Raw genomic sequence first — 17,543 nt, forward strand, 5'->3', positions numbered from 1 at the left:
TGGTTTGCCATTGGCACAGTGGTAGGGCTGGCATGGTTGGCATGCCTTGGCGCGAAGATGTGGATGACATGGTTTGCCATTGGCACAGCGGTGCGGCTGGCATGGTTGGCATGCCTTGGCGCGGAGATGTGGATGGCATGGTTTGCCATTGGCACAGCGGTGCGGCTGGCATGGTTGGCATGCCTTGGCGCGGAGATGTGGCTGGCATGGTTTGCCATTGGCACAGTGGTGCGGCTGGCATGGTTTGCCATTGGGCACACCCAAGCAGTGGCACAGACGATCTGGACCCGGTCGTCTGGGACTTGGGGTCGTGTTTACCGCCATGAAATTAGGTACATTGGTCTAGATTAATTAACTTTAATATTTTCCATTTTGGATTATTAAATGTTAATTTTTTATTAAGTTCTTCCTTCTTCTAGATAGGCACGACTCGGATAGCATATTCCTATAAACAGTTTTCCCAAGCTTCTGATTTTTCTTCTCTCTTTGCCATCGGATTATACATACAATTCAATCTCTTTCTCATTTTCGTCATTTTAGTAATTTGTTTAGTATCCTCTTATAATGACGAAGGAAGGAATTCTTGTTGATGGGGGATCAGGATTATTAAGAAAGTTGGTTCTTGCCGTTGCCAATGAGATGAGTCTGGCTTGGGGTGTTGAGAGTGAGCTAAAAAGGCTTAAACAAACATTGGATTTGATTGCGGCTAAAACATCTGATGCGGAGAGAAAGCAGGTAACGGATGCTGAAGTTTCACTTTGGTTAACAAGGCTTAAGGAAGCTGCTTACGATGCTGATGATGTTCTGGACGAGTTTTCTTACGAAGTTATGCGTCGATCTGGAAAGAACGATAAGGTAAAAGATTTTTTTTCATCCTCCAACCAAGTTGCCTTTCGTTTTCAAATGGCTCAAAAAATCAAACATGTCAGTAAGCAGTTAAACCACATTGCAACTGATATGAACAGATTTCAGTTTCAGACTAGTGGTAGCTCTAGTGGTCCATATGAGCAGCGGAAGAGACTAACTGCTTCATGCTTTGGAGATGTTTTAAAAATTGTAGGAAGAGAGAAAGATAAATCAAAGATAGTAAGGATGTTAACAATGTTGGTCTATTACCAAGAACAAAGCTTTTTCTCCTGGAGGAGCATCCGAGACTCCTAATGATTATATCTTTACTTTGTTATCTTGCTCTTTCTTTCAAGATGTTGAAAAGGGTGACTTAGGTGACATGATTACATGGTTCAAAATGCATGACTTGGTACATGATCTTGCTCTAAGTGTCGTTGGCATACATGAAATCACAATTCTGGGTGCAAGTGAAATGGAAAATGAATGATGTGTCTCAAATACGCCGCCTACAGTTAATCATGGAGGGAGGAGTACCAAACACAGTTCCTAACGTCTTGAGCAATGCAAAAAAACTGCGAAGAATTTTTTGCCAAGAAGGCTTCTTTTATCCGAGTCCACTTAGCAACAAGCATCTACGGGTAGTACATCGGCTTGGTGCTAATAGTCTGAAAACTATATCTTCCCCTTTTAAGTTTCACCACTTAAGATACCTTGACCTGAGTTATTCTAACATTAAAGTTGTTCATGCTACATCCATCAGTCAACTCTACAATCTGCAAACTCTGAACTTGAATCATGGTCAGAGTGTTGAAGAACTTCTAAACCATATTAGTTCTTTGAATAACTTACGACATCTAGATTTCTCTTCTTCGGATGCCAAAGTTGTACCTGATTCTGTTATGAAGCTGACAAATTTGCAGGCATTAGATATCAGTGGTTGTACGGGTATCAGCGTCTTACCCATAGATATCGGGTCTCTCCAGAATCTATCATCTCTTAATATTTCAGAAACAAAAATCACAGAGTTACCGGATTCAGTCTGTAGCATCTATAATTTAAAGAGATTTAACTTCATGTTTTGCAAGGAACTGAAAGCACTACCCAGTAAACTCGGAGCTTTGACACAACTAAGGTCACTTAATTTGCTAGATACTAGAATAACAGAGTTGCCCGAGTCTTTGACTAGCAGCAACAACTATAACAAATTAGAGATAGTGAGTCTCGGATATAGGTGCAAGTTTCCTAAAAATATCAAGAATTGGGTGGAATTGAAACAACTTACTTACGACGGGGAGACAAATCGTGCAATAATGCCTAGAGGTATTGAAATGCTAACTTGCATGGAAGTATTAACGCCATATTTGGTAAGGAAGGAAATCAGTAATAATTCTACAAGTTCTATCCAAGAGTTGGCAAATCTGAACTCCCTTCGGGAGATATGGATTATGAATCTAGAAAATGTGAGAGGTGGTAAAATAGAAGCAGAGAAGGCAAAGTTAAAACACAAGAAGAACATTCAATATTTGTTTCTACGATGGGAACCTGAACAAGAAGAAGAAGATGAGTTGTTTGCTGCTACTATGGTGCTGGAAGGTCTGCAACCTCATCCTAATTTGGAGAGTTTGTCCATACAGGGTTTCCCTGGTTTAAAGCCTCCGAAGTGGATGGGTTCATCTTCTTGTCTTCCTAATCTGGTGGAGTTAAATTTTTATGACTGCAGGAGCTGTGGAAATCTTGTAGCCCTGGGTCAACTCCCATGCCTGAGGGTTCTTTGAATTTCGGGTATGAGTCTAGTCAAGTGTCTGGATAAAGAGTTTTATTACCATCAAGAAGAAGAAACCAAAGCTTATGCAAAAGCAACAGCAACAATGACAACATTATTCCCTTCTTTAATGGTGTTGTCCATTGGAAATATGGAAAACTTAGAAGAATGGTATGCTCCTCCACCACCTGATAAGTCCTTTCCTTGCATCGAGGAATTAGAGATTCTGGAGTGCGGTAATTTGACGTCTATTCCAGATTTACGATTATGGAGTTCTTCTCTTCAGGAATTAACTATACGAGGTTGCGGAGAATTGAAAAAGGAAGCCTACAGCGTATGATCTCGACAAATGCCTCCCCTTGGTGGTGATGACTCTGGCTATTCAATGGAGGAGTAGAAGTAGATCACCTAGCTTGCTACAACCAGCAGGTGCCTTCTCATTCTTTCTCTATTTTATTTTTAGTCCAAGTTCTTCTTCTAGTTGCAATGATCTAATTTTGTTGGTTTCAATTTGGACTTGTCAGAGTTTGGATGATCATGTTTAAGCTGCGGAGTTGTTCTCAATTTCACTTCATTTTGTTTTGTTATAATTTCAATAAAAATGAGTACTGTGTATATCGCCAATCTTAGAAGAAACCAACACTAAGAAAGCCTTCTTCGTTTCCAGACTAACATTATTAAGCCGCTCAAGAGCTAAAATGAGAGCTTGAGTTCCCAAATTCCCTTCACCATGAGCTTGGAGAGAAATATAAAGCTGATGAGCAAGCGCCAAACCAGGTAAAGCAAGACCAATATTCTGACACTCCATAATGCAAATTCCCAAGTCCTTAACAAAATGATTCACAAAAAACCCCGCTTTGAAATCAACAATCAAAAACTGGTTGAATTTTACGAATTACCGATTCATCACCTCCTGCAAATATCGTCAATGTTCCATTTTTCGCACCACGGTCACCACCAGAAACAACCCTTTTGCGGATGCAGCAGAGGCAATCTCCACCGCAAGAGATGGGTCACTGGTAGTCATATCAAAGAGGATGCCGCCTGGACCGAGAGAATTCAGAGCACCTGAAGAACCGATAAGGACAGAACGGACATCCGATGGGTATCCGACGGTCGAGAAGGCGGTATCCGAAGAAGAAGCGACTGAGAGTGGAGATGAAGCGAACTGAGCTCCCATGTCAAGAAGAGGTTGAGCTTTTGATCGAGTTCTGGTGAATATTGTTAGTGAGTAACCAGCTTTGATTAGATGAGAACACAAGGATCTTCACATTACTCATGTTCCGATCCATTTGATTCTTGTGTTTGTTGGATTGATTGAATCGGTTGCGGTGGTGGTGGTGGCCATGGAGCGGTGGTGGTAGTGGTTGTTGAGAGTGCGAGTGAGAGATAAAAGTGGTTGTTGTTCTCGATGTTGTGCAAGGACGGTGGAGTTTTGAAAGAGAAGATCGCATTTGTGATTAGGTTTTTCTGGAATTGAGCGAACGTGGGCTTATCTGTCGGAAAAAAAAATAACGATAATGCAGTTTGGCACTTTTGAGGTTGTCACCACGTAATATATTTTGCTCCACGGAAAGTGAACCTTTTTTCTTTTTAGATATTTTTATTTAAAGTATAATAAAATACAATTATTCAGAGGGATTTTCACCAGACAAGAAGCTAGTAGGGAGCCTAGCAACAAGCCGGGTTCCAATCCTTTTTTGTACTAGCACACTTAACCTATGAAATAGAAACTCCCCTACACGCACATTAGTATCCTGGCTGGCCATATAATTGTGAAGGCGCTTAATAAAATTATTTGTTTCAACCCCCAGCTCACCAAGAGTAGTAAAGGTCAATGCGTCGAAACCATACCCCTGTAAAGTGCATTTCTCCAAAGACTTAGTGTTCTTTCGAATGACAGCCTCCTTGAGAGTTTGTCCCAACTCCGAAACGCGGCCTCCTCCTGCAAAGGGCGAAACAATCGTCACATCAAATCAAACATCACGACCATTTTCCCAGCTATGCACAAGAATATCTGCTGGTCTCAAAGAAGTGCCATTATTAGCAAGAAGCCCCAAGTCCACCTCCTTACGTGCCGGGACACCAGCACGATAGCACATGTCTGCAATTGTATCACGCACCAGGTCATGTCGAAACTTTAGCCCCACCTCATTAGCACAATGCACATCATGATCACCAAAACATCCATTTCCCTCTTGCAAAAGGGGCACATGCTATCCAACTCAAAAATGGGAATCCCAAGCCTGCAACATAACACCGTACTGAACTGCCTTGCACCAATTTTCTGATTTTAACCATCTATAGGGATGGCCAATAAAAAATCTAAAGCGTGCTTCATCTGATTACTCTGCCAAAGCATCGAATCACGTTCAGAAAACTTGAAATTAGTAGTCAAGATCTTCTTTACTGCATCAAAATAGACAACTGCCAAGGTTTTCATTGATGAGTGGCAGAGCTATCAACACATATAGGTGAAACAGGACTACATACTGAGTTGAAGGAAGCAGCAGATCTTACGAGTTTGGTGCTGAAACCACTGATGCCACTGCGTCTCAAGATAACAGCTTGAAGTTCAAGGGTCTGCAGACAAGATGCTAAATAGAAATAATGCACAGTGTCTTGCATTGAATAAACCCCCCTTAAACCTCCCATCCTGAGTGGCAAGGTGGAAAGCCTCAGTTGCAGAGGACCAAAACCAGGGTCATCGCCAGTTATCACATGACGCAGAAACTTATAGAGTCGAGAGTCAAAAAAATCTTGAGCCTCATGCATATAGTCCGGCATGGTGGTTCGAAGAGCGAAGTATAAACGTGAAACTCCAGCACAATTCCTAAACAAAATAAGTTCACTCTGTGGATCTTCAAATTTCTCCACTGCATCGATAAGCTCCACAGTTTTATGCACTCTCTTCACAACCAGGTCGGCATTAAATTGGGCATCAAGATTGACAGGAGCTCCTAGAAGCTTAACCTCTTTCCCTGGTCGACTAATGTCTGGCGGAAAAACACCTGGTGTGGATGCTCTAGGATCTGGAGAGGGCCAGAATAATTCTATTTTCTTGACGCTCAAAATTAGCCCCCTAGAAACACCTTACTCTTGTATAATCTGAAGAGCTTTTGCAACCATCAAAGTGTCACCAATCACCGTGCCATCATCTAGATACCAGGCATGCAGTTGTAGCTCGCATCGTTTGTCAACACTCAAGATTAGCTGGTGGAGAGTAAGAGAAAATAAAAGCGGTCCCAAAGGATCACCTTGTTGAACTCCCTGAGCTGAAGAAAGTACATGATCCATGTAGTATAGGCGTGCCGGCGACGCATAGCAAAACTCAACCCAACGGAATATGGAGGGACATAAATTACGTACCTCAATGATCATTGCAGTTCTATCGATGAGATTGAATGCATTAGAAAAGTCCACCAGCAACATGGAAAGATTATCTTGATCCCCTTTTTCCTCCAGCACACGATTTACAGCATGTAAAATCGCCTCTCCACCACATTTAGCTCCAACTCCAAACTGGAAGTCACCCAGGTAAGAACTCATCTCTTGGACGACGAAGGAAGCGGCGCATTTAGAAACACGCCTTCTCCAAATTGTGCCCACTGCAATCAGACGCAAACCACCACCGAGCTTGTTGAGTGGGTGAGAGGAGCACTAGCCACAAAATCCCCCAAAACTGAAGGACAAGAGCCTGCCAACCATAAGTTAACCACATCCGTAATATATGCAATTAGTTCATCCGCTAAAACAGCAGCATCTCCACTAAGAGCATCGAGAAGATGTTGCGCACGAAAACCATCTCTATCGCAAGAGCTCCCTTTGGAGAAACTCTTCAATCTTCCTAACACCAACTCAGCCGAAGCTAACATGGCAGATTGGGAAGGTGGGGTAGATGGGATTACTGAAAAACGAGCAGATGGGTGCTTGCATCGAAGTTCTGCTAAAGTGGCGTCATTATTTGGTGCAACTCCAGTTGAGGTAAGAGTGCGAATAGCCGCTGTATATAAGCCATTTCGAAGTTTACCTCTGCACAACCTGAGGTTGGTGGTCTCCAGATCCTCTTGTTTAGCCTTCTTCTTTACCTTCTCAAGTGCCTTCTTCCTCTCATCAAACATATTGATAACTTCATGAACTAACACGGCACAACCATTGGGCTCAGTCCAAAGACGCATAGCCTGATTAACATATTTAATCTGTAACTTCTTCAATGTGCTAGCTTTCTCTTCTTGACAAGAATCAGCAACGTGCAGGGTACAGACAGGGAACAAAAGAAGTTGGATCCATGAGGACAGTTCACCGGGCATGGATACCACTCTCTGTAAAACACTCTTGAAAGTCCGTGCGAAGTGCAATCTACACTTAGCCGGTATGCTCGAGATGGTGGGTATCTGAACTAGAAACACTCTGTTCAATAACTAAAGACATAGAGTTGGTGTAGCAACTTCGACCTCAACATCAGTGGTAGCGTTATTGTTGACAGGAGCAGCAAAACCAAAAATTGAAGCCGGAGGAGGAGCAATCTCATGTGATTCCAGGTGAGTACATTTCTTACCTGAAGCATATATGTGCATGTAGTGAGTACAAAGCCAACTCTCCAAACACCGCAATGTAGACTGCCAAGCTTGGTAAACTTCAACACAATTGCGCACTCTCTCACGGCATCTATCAGTACCTCCAACTCTTTGGTAATGCAGATTTTTTTTTATTTTTTTTTATTTTTTCTTCTAAGGCATATTCATATGCACATGCCAAAAAAACTGGTTTGGCACACTAGGTGGCATGACAAACCAATTGCGTCACTAGGAAAATACCACTAAGCGATAGACTTTCTAGCGAGCGATATTCATAAAAACGCCAGCGATAATGACTTTATCGCTAGGGTTATTGACTCTAGCGCCAACGGTTAGTGTTTTATCGCCATAAATATGTAACTTTCAAACTCAAAATTAACCCCAAATTTTTTACACAAAATTTCTCTTTTTCTCAATATATTCTCTATTTCTCAATCTAATTTATTTGTTCTATTTTCTCCAAATGGCACAATTAACCCAACTTGATTCGGCAATGCAACTTGATTTTCCTGGAGTAGTTCTTGAAGGTGCCGTTAAGAATATATGTGATAGTTATAAAGAAATAGTTAAGAAGCAAAGAAAGAAGTCTTAAAGTTTTGGATATTAACCAAGTCAAAACCGCAACTAAGAAAAGTTTAAGGAAAGGAAAACATTTGAAGCCAAAGAAGAAGATAAACAAAGAAAACTCCGTTCATGAGCGCATTGATTTGAAGTTTTGTGAAGTGAATAAGATAAACAAGATGAAGAACATTGTCCCAAATTTTTATTTTCAAAGTCTAGTTATTTTTAATTTCAAATTATTATTTTCTAATTTCATGTCTTGTAAAATGACTATTAATAATTAATTCGAAGTTTGAATTCGAAAATTTGACGTGTATTGTTGAAAATTAACCTTAATTCTATTCTTAATCCAATCTTAAATTTTAATTAGAGATACATTTAGACAAATATTAAAACTTAGGACTTAGACTAAGTAGACAATTAAGAAATTCAAACATAAATATTGGATAATATTTGGGCAAGTATCTTAAAATCTCGAAACAACTTCCAAATTCGAAGTCTTTTTCGTAGGTGCGACGATATTCCGAACGACACCGTTGTTGAAGTTCCATCATGCTTTCACCACTCCTCATGTTTATACCTTCTTTCCGAAGTAAAACAACATACCTATTAACTTCCTGATTGATTGTAGAGAAGTGCTGACTCAACTCTGTAACATCACGACTGTTGGGGTTCATTGTTTGTTCTTGAAGTTTCCCATAAATACTTTGCCAAAATATTTGAGGATGTAATGCATCTCCGAATAAAGTCTTAGTAAAACAAATATAATTCCTGCAAATACACTCATCTTCCGCAGTAGTGAATTTTGGTTTTCGCCTCCTAATTTGACTTCTCCTAGTTTCACTTTGCACATTGGCACGATTAACAACTCTTTGATTTTCGGCAGCATTTTCGTCTGCTACGAACTTAGCCATGTTCACATTATCATCCGGGCTTTCTGAGCAATTGGAAGAGTGATGAAAAGAGTTGGAGATTGAGAAATTCCAGAGAGATTTAAAAATTCTGGTGTGAGTTGAAATGATATTGAAAATAGGTATTTATAGAGGGAAAAAACGGTAGACGTTGGATGAGGAACTTCTGAGCGATGATCAAGCCAACGAGCGCTCTAATTACTAGCGCTGGCGCTGGAATGACCAGTGAGCGATATTATGACCATCTAGCGATCGAAACTCTATCTCTCTTGGAATCTCCATCGTGTATGCCTATATGTTGTTTCTGGCATATAGGCATATAGGTTTGGCAGTTTGGCATACCCATAGTGAGTGCATATATTCCTAAAAAGACATTCTTACATTTTATTAACTTCTTGTTCTGTGACTTCTAGAAAAGTTGAAAAGGTAGTTCTGACTGTATATTCAAACGCGCTACTATGTATAATTAGTGAAAGGTGCGATATTTTTGCTTTCTGTTTGACTTCTAATAATCGAAAAGCTATGTCTAAATGTGTATCCAAAGCACTATCAAGTATGTCCCGTGAAAGGTGGGACATTCCTTGTGAAACTTGAATTGGGCCTCACTTTCCGAACAGTAAGACTTGATTCTTCCAAGGCTTTTTCTGGAAACCTCGAATTGGAAAACCTTAAGACCACAGCATTTAAGGAGGCTAATGGAAAAGAATATCATATATTTATGAAAGGAGAAGACATAAAATTACTAGCAGACCATACCACTGGAGATAAAAGAAAAAAAAAACTGACTTTTGCTATGGATTATTTCTTCTCTTTGTTATGAAGCAGTCATCTTAGTTAGTTATGAAATTGTCAGGAACTGTTGCATAAAATACATGTTTATTGGACTAACAAAAAAAGATGTGGCTTTAACTTTTCTATATAAGGTCTTGCTAACTCGAAGTTACATAAGATGATTTTACTTTGGGCATGATGTCCAAAAAGGATAATAGGAACATATGTTTTGAACTCTTGGTTATTTGAACATATTTTACTTGTCTTATAGACCAGAGAATTCAAATTCAAAGGTTATTCAACCAAAAATCTGTTTGAAATATGTCAACTCTCATAAAATTAGCAGTAAACTTTGTACATTACGTTGTTTATTTTTATTAGGTGAATATTTCATATCACCTGATAAGCTGAATATTTGACTATGGTTAATATATTATAGTACGTACTTGAATTAATAATGGTCCAAACAAACATCTTATTGCTTTGCTTATGGATTAAGTAGTTGTTTGTAGTATCAATAAACATATGTACAACATGCATCAATTATTTCATACTTCAATTTTAATTAACAATATTTGGATCTTTAATGCTAGGTCATTCATTGGCCTTCGACAACCCTATAGACAAGGTTCTAACTTCTTAGCAAAGGGCATATAATCCAAGATGTCTTATCATATATTATGGTTTCATTTCATTTGATAATTTTTTGTTTGGTAATTGAGTTATATATGGATTTTTTTATAACATATACATACATGTAAAACAAAATCCTTATTTAAATAATTTTTTATATTTACCTAGATATATTTTTGTGTTTTGTATGCATATATATATATATACATATGTTTGTGTTTCAACAAACGATAAACCCAATTTCAAACATAGAAATATAGTATATAGAGAGACTAAATATATATATACATGTATGAAAATATATATATATATATATATATATATATATATATATATATATACGCGTATGTGAAATTTCTTTTGGTCTATTTAAGGTAGACCTCCATATAAGAATATTCTTTTTGTGTTCTTATAATTTATTTAGTCTTTCTTTCCTTTTGTTTCATTGTTTAGTCTCCTCTTTGTCGAAGGAGTTTCAAAGGCTGAGTTTTCAAAGAACGAAACTTCCAGTACTAGTTTGATATGTTTCTCTAGTATGGGTCTTTGAGATTGCGTTCGTAACAGCCGTTCTCTTGTATGGGTCTTTTAGATTGCGTTCATAACAGTTGTTTCTGAAGATTTAAGAAGTGGGTTTGCAAAAATTCATCTTTTTCTTCTAAGGTTTGTATGAGATCTAGATTTTGAATCTTTTTCTTGAACACATGTTGTTAGAGCTCTTAAAATAGATGACATATGCTATTACAAAAAAGAAAAATGAAGAAGGTGTTCTAAGACGTGATTTTTGTCTTCCTCCACCAGATGTCGATGGAAGGTATGCATTTGTTAGGCATTCTCCCAGACAACTAAATTATATTTCTGATTGTTGTTCCAAGGAGTATAACAAAGATGTTAAAGGAGAACTTATTAAGAATGGAATTAAATATAAGGATGGATTAATTATGTTTGATGTTGATGGAAATATTATGAGAACTAATGAGTTATCAGCGACCACGATTTTCCTTGAAGGACGCTACATGGAAAATGGGTTATGCAGGTATGTAGATGAAGATGTTTATTGAGAAGATGAAGAAGATGTTGAAGGTTAGATATAAGTTGTTTAAGTTAATTAACAAAGATTAATGATCAGAAAGTTTACTTGATTTAAGGACTTGAACCTAGTAATATTCCTTGATTTATTGTTGCCTATTCTTGTATTTCTTAGTTTTATCTGAAATTATGATGGTATGTGAGTTTTACTATAATATCTATGTCATAGGAAATATTATAAGAAACTTTTTTTTTGATACAATACCAGAAGGAACCTAATCTTACATTTATGGTTCCTTCCTCCTCCTCCGCACCTTTATATTTTTTTCTCTTCTTCGACCATTTTTTTCACTTACACGGGCTCTTATTATATCAACAAGATAAACCCAATTTCATACATTGAGACATAGTATATAGAGAAAACACAAGAAAAGCAAAAGAATCTTCATTTTCATCATGGGTTTTTTAAGTTGTCGTTTTTGATTTTTTTTTTTCTTAATTTTTTTCTTGAAAACACTTGGCGTTATTTATGTCTTCTTTTAGTATTTATGGTTGATAGTGGGTTTTGTTGACTTTTGGTGTTCTGTGTGTTTTGTTTTCACCTTGTTTCTACAAAGAAAAATTAGAAGAATGGAGAAAAAAAAAGTGGATTGTAATACAAATAAAGGAGGAGGAAGGAGATAATAAAATATTTAGTAGAAGATGTTTGTAAGGGTAATTGGAATTGTGTTGCTGATGCAATTGGTGAAGCGAGATCAATGTTTTTTTCAATTGAGAAAATGACTAATGAAGTAGTGATGTATGATTCAGCTCAATGTATGCTCACAGTGATCGAAGTATAGAGTGATTGAATAGTTTAATTTGAATAGCTCAATATGATGGGTCTGTTCAACATTAAAACTCAATTTGAATAGTTCAACAATGATTTATAAGAAATTCATTTTAAGAACAAGAGATGAAAAAGGGGAAATATGAAAAGAAAAAGAGGGGTGAAAATATAAAGCTGGGTAGTATATGGGTTTACCCAACTCGAAAATTCATCTTCTTTACCTGACATAGTTCCAAGAACATTGGTTTTCATGAAACATGGATTTTTGGTCTGAATCATCTGATTGATGTAATGATTTTTTCTAAAAAGTTTAAACTTAAAAGATGTTCATTTGACTGTGTTCGATCGAAATACATGATCAGTTTTAGGAATTTATGTGCATTTGTTTCTCAAATTCCAGATTTTTTTTCTTTTGATTTTTTTTTTACAAAAATCTTGACGGAAAAAGTTGCACTACGTCTTCATATAGGGAGTCCCTTCAGTCGTCCAACAAGGATTAGAACTTGTAAATCATTTTAGTGAAATCAGCTCTATTTGGCCCTTGTCATTGGCATGTTGGAGTTTCTAATTTAGTTTTGTATGTTTTGTAGTATATATTATTAATTATAATTATCAATTTAAAAGATAGTCTTTGTGCCTTGTGTATTTGGGGCTGGAAAATGACAAAAAAGTGATGATTTGGAATACCCATATGACCATAGATACCAGTGAATTGGCTTCTTTTAGTTTGATATGACAGGAAGAAGCAATGCTTTTATCAGCTGTTAATCATCTTTAATTTTTTTTGCCGATGTCTAGTAACTAAAAAATTGGTCAGTATTAATCTTTCAACACTGATGAACTCTTACATATGTGAAAAATGCATTCGGAGACATAAATTATCTATTTCTTTCTATCCATAAGGACCATAAAAGCATGAATATAGGCATATCTGTTTTTGAAGAAATATCCAAGCAAGTTATTTGTTGAATAGCTGAGGCCATAACAAGAAACAAATAGAAATATTACACTTATCCCTTGCTTTACTTATCCCTTGCAAATTTTACTTCCAAAAACCTCTTATTCCTTTATACCATTCGGGAATTCATAATTTCAGGGTTCTCAGTGACCGTCTGTTTTGGCTGATTAATCTGAGCTCACTTCATTTAGTACATAATGATGGTATAACGGTCTTCCGTTATAAATATGATTACGTTAAAATATTTGTTTTTCTTTATTCCTATTGGCATTCATGATCTTATTCTTCTGATAACAGTTACGGAAAGAAAGAGACATGTTTGTAGAATCACAGTCCAAAAGCGATGAGGAGATCGCAGTAAGTTTTAGCATTCAAAATCTAGTTCATAAATTTTTGTTTCTGTAAAATATATTTGTAGTTCTATCGACCTCTTTGAAGATTTTACCAGTTCTAAGGTAAAAGATAATTTCCTTCAATCTTTGAGTATGTGTTCCCCATTTTATAATTGGTTTAAATCCTTGTGGTTTTCTTAGGACAACAAAAACTGGTTATGGAAGGAATAAATTATCCCTTTGTAGGCTGTAACTGATGAACCTTGCAAGTATCTCATGCTCAATATGTGTTCAATGCAGAGACTGGAACTGGATTTGCAATCATTATCTGAAGTTCGTGCAGCAGATAGGAAACGCGTTCAGGAGATGCAAACTGATTAATTTCTCTCAAGAAATAGCCACTTACTCTCGCATACAACTTTGTTCTATTTGCAATAATTGTTTATATAAATATGTGGAACTGCACAAGTAGTCGTTGGAATAAAGTTATTGGGGTGTTGTATCAAGTGCATAGATACCTTCTCTAATATATTATCCAATGAAATACATGAACTCCAAAAATATCTTAAAGACAATTATGATACCACTGACGGCTTTACTCATGTAATAGACAATTTCAAAATTATGGAGTAAACTCTACATAATAAGAAAAATCTTTTAACGTTGCCAAAATATTTGTGGGTCACATAAAGCATTGATAAGACAAACAAATAGAGAGATCACAAGAAAAATCAAAAACACAAACATAAGAAACAACTTATCAGTTACTTTCCCCACCTCAAGCGATATACATGATGGGGTGATTCCAGTTTCTTGTTACCAAGAAGATGCTCACGAATAATCTCAGAACCATAGTTGTCATCTTTTGTACCTGAGGCAGAATCAAAGAGTTAGAGTTCTTGATCACGCTGGTGTTTTTCTGTTCAGTTCCCTTGAAGTGCTCAACCAGTTTAGTTTCTTGACAAGTAGAAGATGTCACCGTCTTTGCATTTTTTCTTTTAGGAGTATACAAGATTTTTTAACATGACACTTGAAACAAAACTTGTTAGATTCGAAACAATGCAAGGAATTAGCTTTATTCATGATCACATCAAGACAATGCAAGAATTTAAGAGTGTTTTAATGGTTAAGAATAGATCTTCGTCTATAGATTTTTCTTTGTTGCATTTCTTAATTAAATTGATACAATTTTTTAAAACTACATAACCTAACTTTCTTGGCTGATGTACTCTTGACTTTAGTTCTTGCCAAGGGAGCAATTATTTTTCCTTTGGATTGTTCATTCCCAATCTTGAGATTGGAGGTCTCAATAGCATTGCAACTCTTCAGACAAGCGGAAGTTGTTTTTCTATGCAAGAATTTCTGAAGAATCTTTAAGTAACTCTGGTGTACGTTACAGGTGAACGAGATAATCCTTCCACAGTTATTCCCCATTAGGATATGCTTTAAGAATAGATAACAAACACGAACTTATTAGGTCTAAAAGTGTTTTCCCGTTATGATACCAGTTGAAAACGCAGGGGTACCAAGTACACCACCAACCTTTTCGTTTGGCGACCTGTATGAGAAAAACCTAATACAGTTACAAGTAGACCAACTGAATGATCCTTGAAAATATATATAGAGAGTTTATATCTACAATCTCTTATCAATCGGTATGTATAGACAAGAGTCCGTGAACTTTATTGTTAAGAAGAGTACTTGGACGATCTCAAAAATCAATATCCAAGATCAATCTAGTCATATCGAAATAATCTGATTGAAATTTTGCCAAGTAATCAATTTTGTTATCTATCTTTCAAGATACAAATTCTACAAGGATTGAGTCTCGTAATGAATCACTAGATGGGTGTGTCTCTTAAGATTGAATACGTACAACTTGTATAAATTCAATTATAAAGATAAAGAATATAATGCGGAAAAGGAAAAACAAAAAACAGAAGTTTTGTTAACGAGGAAACTGCGCGCAACTGCAGAAAAACTCCATGACCTTGTCCATATTTGAACATCAAACTGTATTAAGATGCTACATACACTAGCCTACTACCAGACTTCGAATTGGAATGTAGTTGAGACCGAATTCACCCTCCAAGCGATTCAGTTACAGTCACGCTCCTTACGTCTCTTGAACTTCTCAAGGCTCTACGCAATTGATTCCCTTAATTGACGTCGTTTACATCCTAAGTGTTGCTTCAACCTAAGTGAAGACTTTTGATACCAATCTTCCTCTAACATATAAGTCTATTTGATTTCCGTTTAGATCAAAGATCAAGGTGAGGAAATTTGTTTACAATAGATAAAGCTACTCACAAATTCGGAACTTACGACTCCAAAAGAGCAGCCTAGATTCTTAACTACCTCTCAAGAACAATCTTCAAAAATCAATTAAGATCAGTTTTCAGATATATATCTTGAGGAATCACAAAGCTTGGGAAAAAGAGAACATTGTGATTATTATCTATCTTGCCTAAAGGTATTATGAAAACCTCGATAACAGAAAAGCAAGATCAGGATTCACGAATCCCCATAACGAAGTTTTTTAGTCGTAGACTTAATTATATTTCTCAGAGGAAACCTATATATATAGAGGAGGACTCTAGAATCAACTAGGACCTAAAGTGTCAGGGGATTGATTTTCCCAATTGAAAGAGCATATCTATTTATAGTTTTTAAAGAACAAGGGTTGCTTAGAATTCAAGAGAAAATTTTTTGAGAATCGAGCAAACACTTTTCGGTCTTGAAAATACAATAGAAGAATATAAACTAGGAACCAGTTCTGGAACCATGTATAATGACTCTTTGGTTTGTAAAGTATGCCAAACAACAAAAAGCAATTTGATCGATGTTCATTTAAATACCTAAGAATTTAATCATGATGCACAAACATAAGTGTTTGAGTGATCAATGAAGTCTTATAAGTATTTGAGAGAGTTCTAGCAATGCTGAACATATTTAAAAAAAAGAAAAAAAATCCTTGAGCATCTACTAAAATCTACTGGGACGATTGGTACAACGGTTAGTGAACCGTTAGGCTTGTTCACAAGTCAAGGCACAACGGTTCGGGAACCGGGTTCGCCAACCCTACAAGCCTACCGAACTTAGTTGACCACGGTTCGTGAACTGGGTTCGCCAACTGATAGGCCTATAATAACAACTTCAAAATACGAACGCTAAGCCTATAATACCAACTGCATGGAAATTTTCAATTGATCCACAAATTAATTCAAATAATAAATTTCTTAGAACTAATATTGTTTAGGGATCGTTGGACATCTTTTCTAAAGTCATATTTCGATATTTTAAACAAGATAAGCTTGACTCGAAACTTCTTTTTTGTAAAACCTACTAAAAGTCATACGACATCATCTCAACAGATAGAATAGTAAGATGATGAGTAAATTAGAATATGGTTAAGTCTTCAAATACGTGATACAAAAGTTCTCCAAATGTCTTCGTTGATCTTCCGTCTTTGAGGGTGATGTATGATACTCAACTACCAAATTCTAACCTAGTCTGAGATTTGACTTAGTAGATTAGAAATCAAGATATAGTTTTGATCATCTAACATTGACAACAAGCTTGAGATAGAAAAACTTGTGGGTTCAACCGAGCATTGCTCTAACATCTTTACACGTGATTACTCCACAGAATCCTTGTGCAGGGTCTCACGTTTTTTACTTGTTTAAAAGGTTGCTAAACAATTACGGATCACTATCCTTTATTATCTTTAGATTAATTGACAAACTGAATTAGTTGGACACCTAAACAATCTATCAGTCAAGCATAAACTTTCATATTAGCAAATACAATCGATAATTATACGAAGAAATCAAAACAGATTCATATACTAAATAAAATCATATTTAGAACTCAAGTATTCATCCTCAATCAATTGGGTATGTAGCTACTAATAAATGTAGTTGCATCCATGTTATACATAAAAGAAAAGTGAAGAAATATGATTATGGTTGATGAGAACCCTCTCTGAAATCCTAGCTTTTACTCCATTGTGTTTTTTCTCCGCTCCAAGATTGCAAATTAATGTTTAAGATGTCTTCTAATTGTTGTGGAATCCCTCTTATATAGCATTCATGAGATCTAGGTCTTAAAATCCATCTGAGACCAAGTTTCCTTGATTTGGGAGTCAAAATACATCATAAGGGACTAAATAGGTTTGTTTAGGTCGGCATGGGCGATTTCCGACTCTAGGGTCAAAATAACTTAACTCTCTCCCCCAAAACTTGCTCTTGTCGACGTTGTCGATTCTCTATGAGTAATGCCGATTGCAGGGGTACACCTTTTCTGCCCGAAATATTGTTACAGTCGGCATATAC

General features: G+C 36.7%; 1 protein-coding gene and 1 pseudogene across 1 annotated transcript; one reads left to right on the top strand and one right to left on the bottom strand.

Moving 5' to 3' along the window:
- The first annotated feature begins 1,328 nt into the window (after positions 1-1,328).
- LOC113351449 (putative disease resistance protein RGA3) lies at positions 1,329-2,624 on the top strand. The gene has a single exon (XM_026595430.1). It carries the CDS (start codon positions 1,329-1,331, stop codon positions 2,622-2,624), a length of 1,296 nt encoding a protein of 431 aa, XP_026451215.1.
- On the bottom strand, positions 2,433-4,092 carry LOC113353607 (annotated as a pseudogene).
- Between the last annotated feature and the right edge of the window lie 13,451 nt (positions 4,093-17,543).

Source organism: Papaver somniferum, chromosome 2, assembly GCF_003573695.1.
Source record: "Papaver somniferum cultivar HN1 chromosome 2, ASM357369v1, whole genome shotgun sequence".
In the NCBI taxonomy this organism is placed as follows: Eukaryota; Viridiplantae; Streptophyta; class Magnoliopsida; order Ranunculales; family Papaveraceae; genus Papaver; species Papaver somniferum.

Coding starts and splice junctions, on each gene's coding strand:
- LOC113351449 (XM_026595430.1), top strand. CDS start 1,329: ATGAATGATGTGTCTCAAATACGCCGCCTACAGTTAATCATGGAGGGA.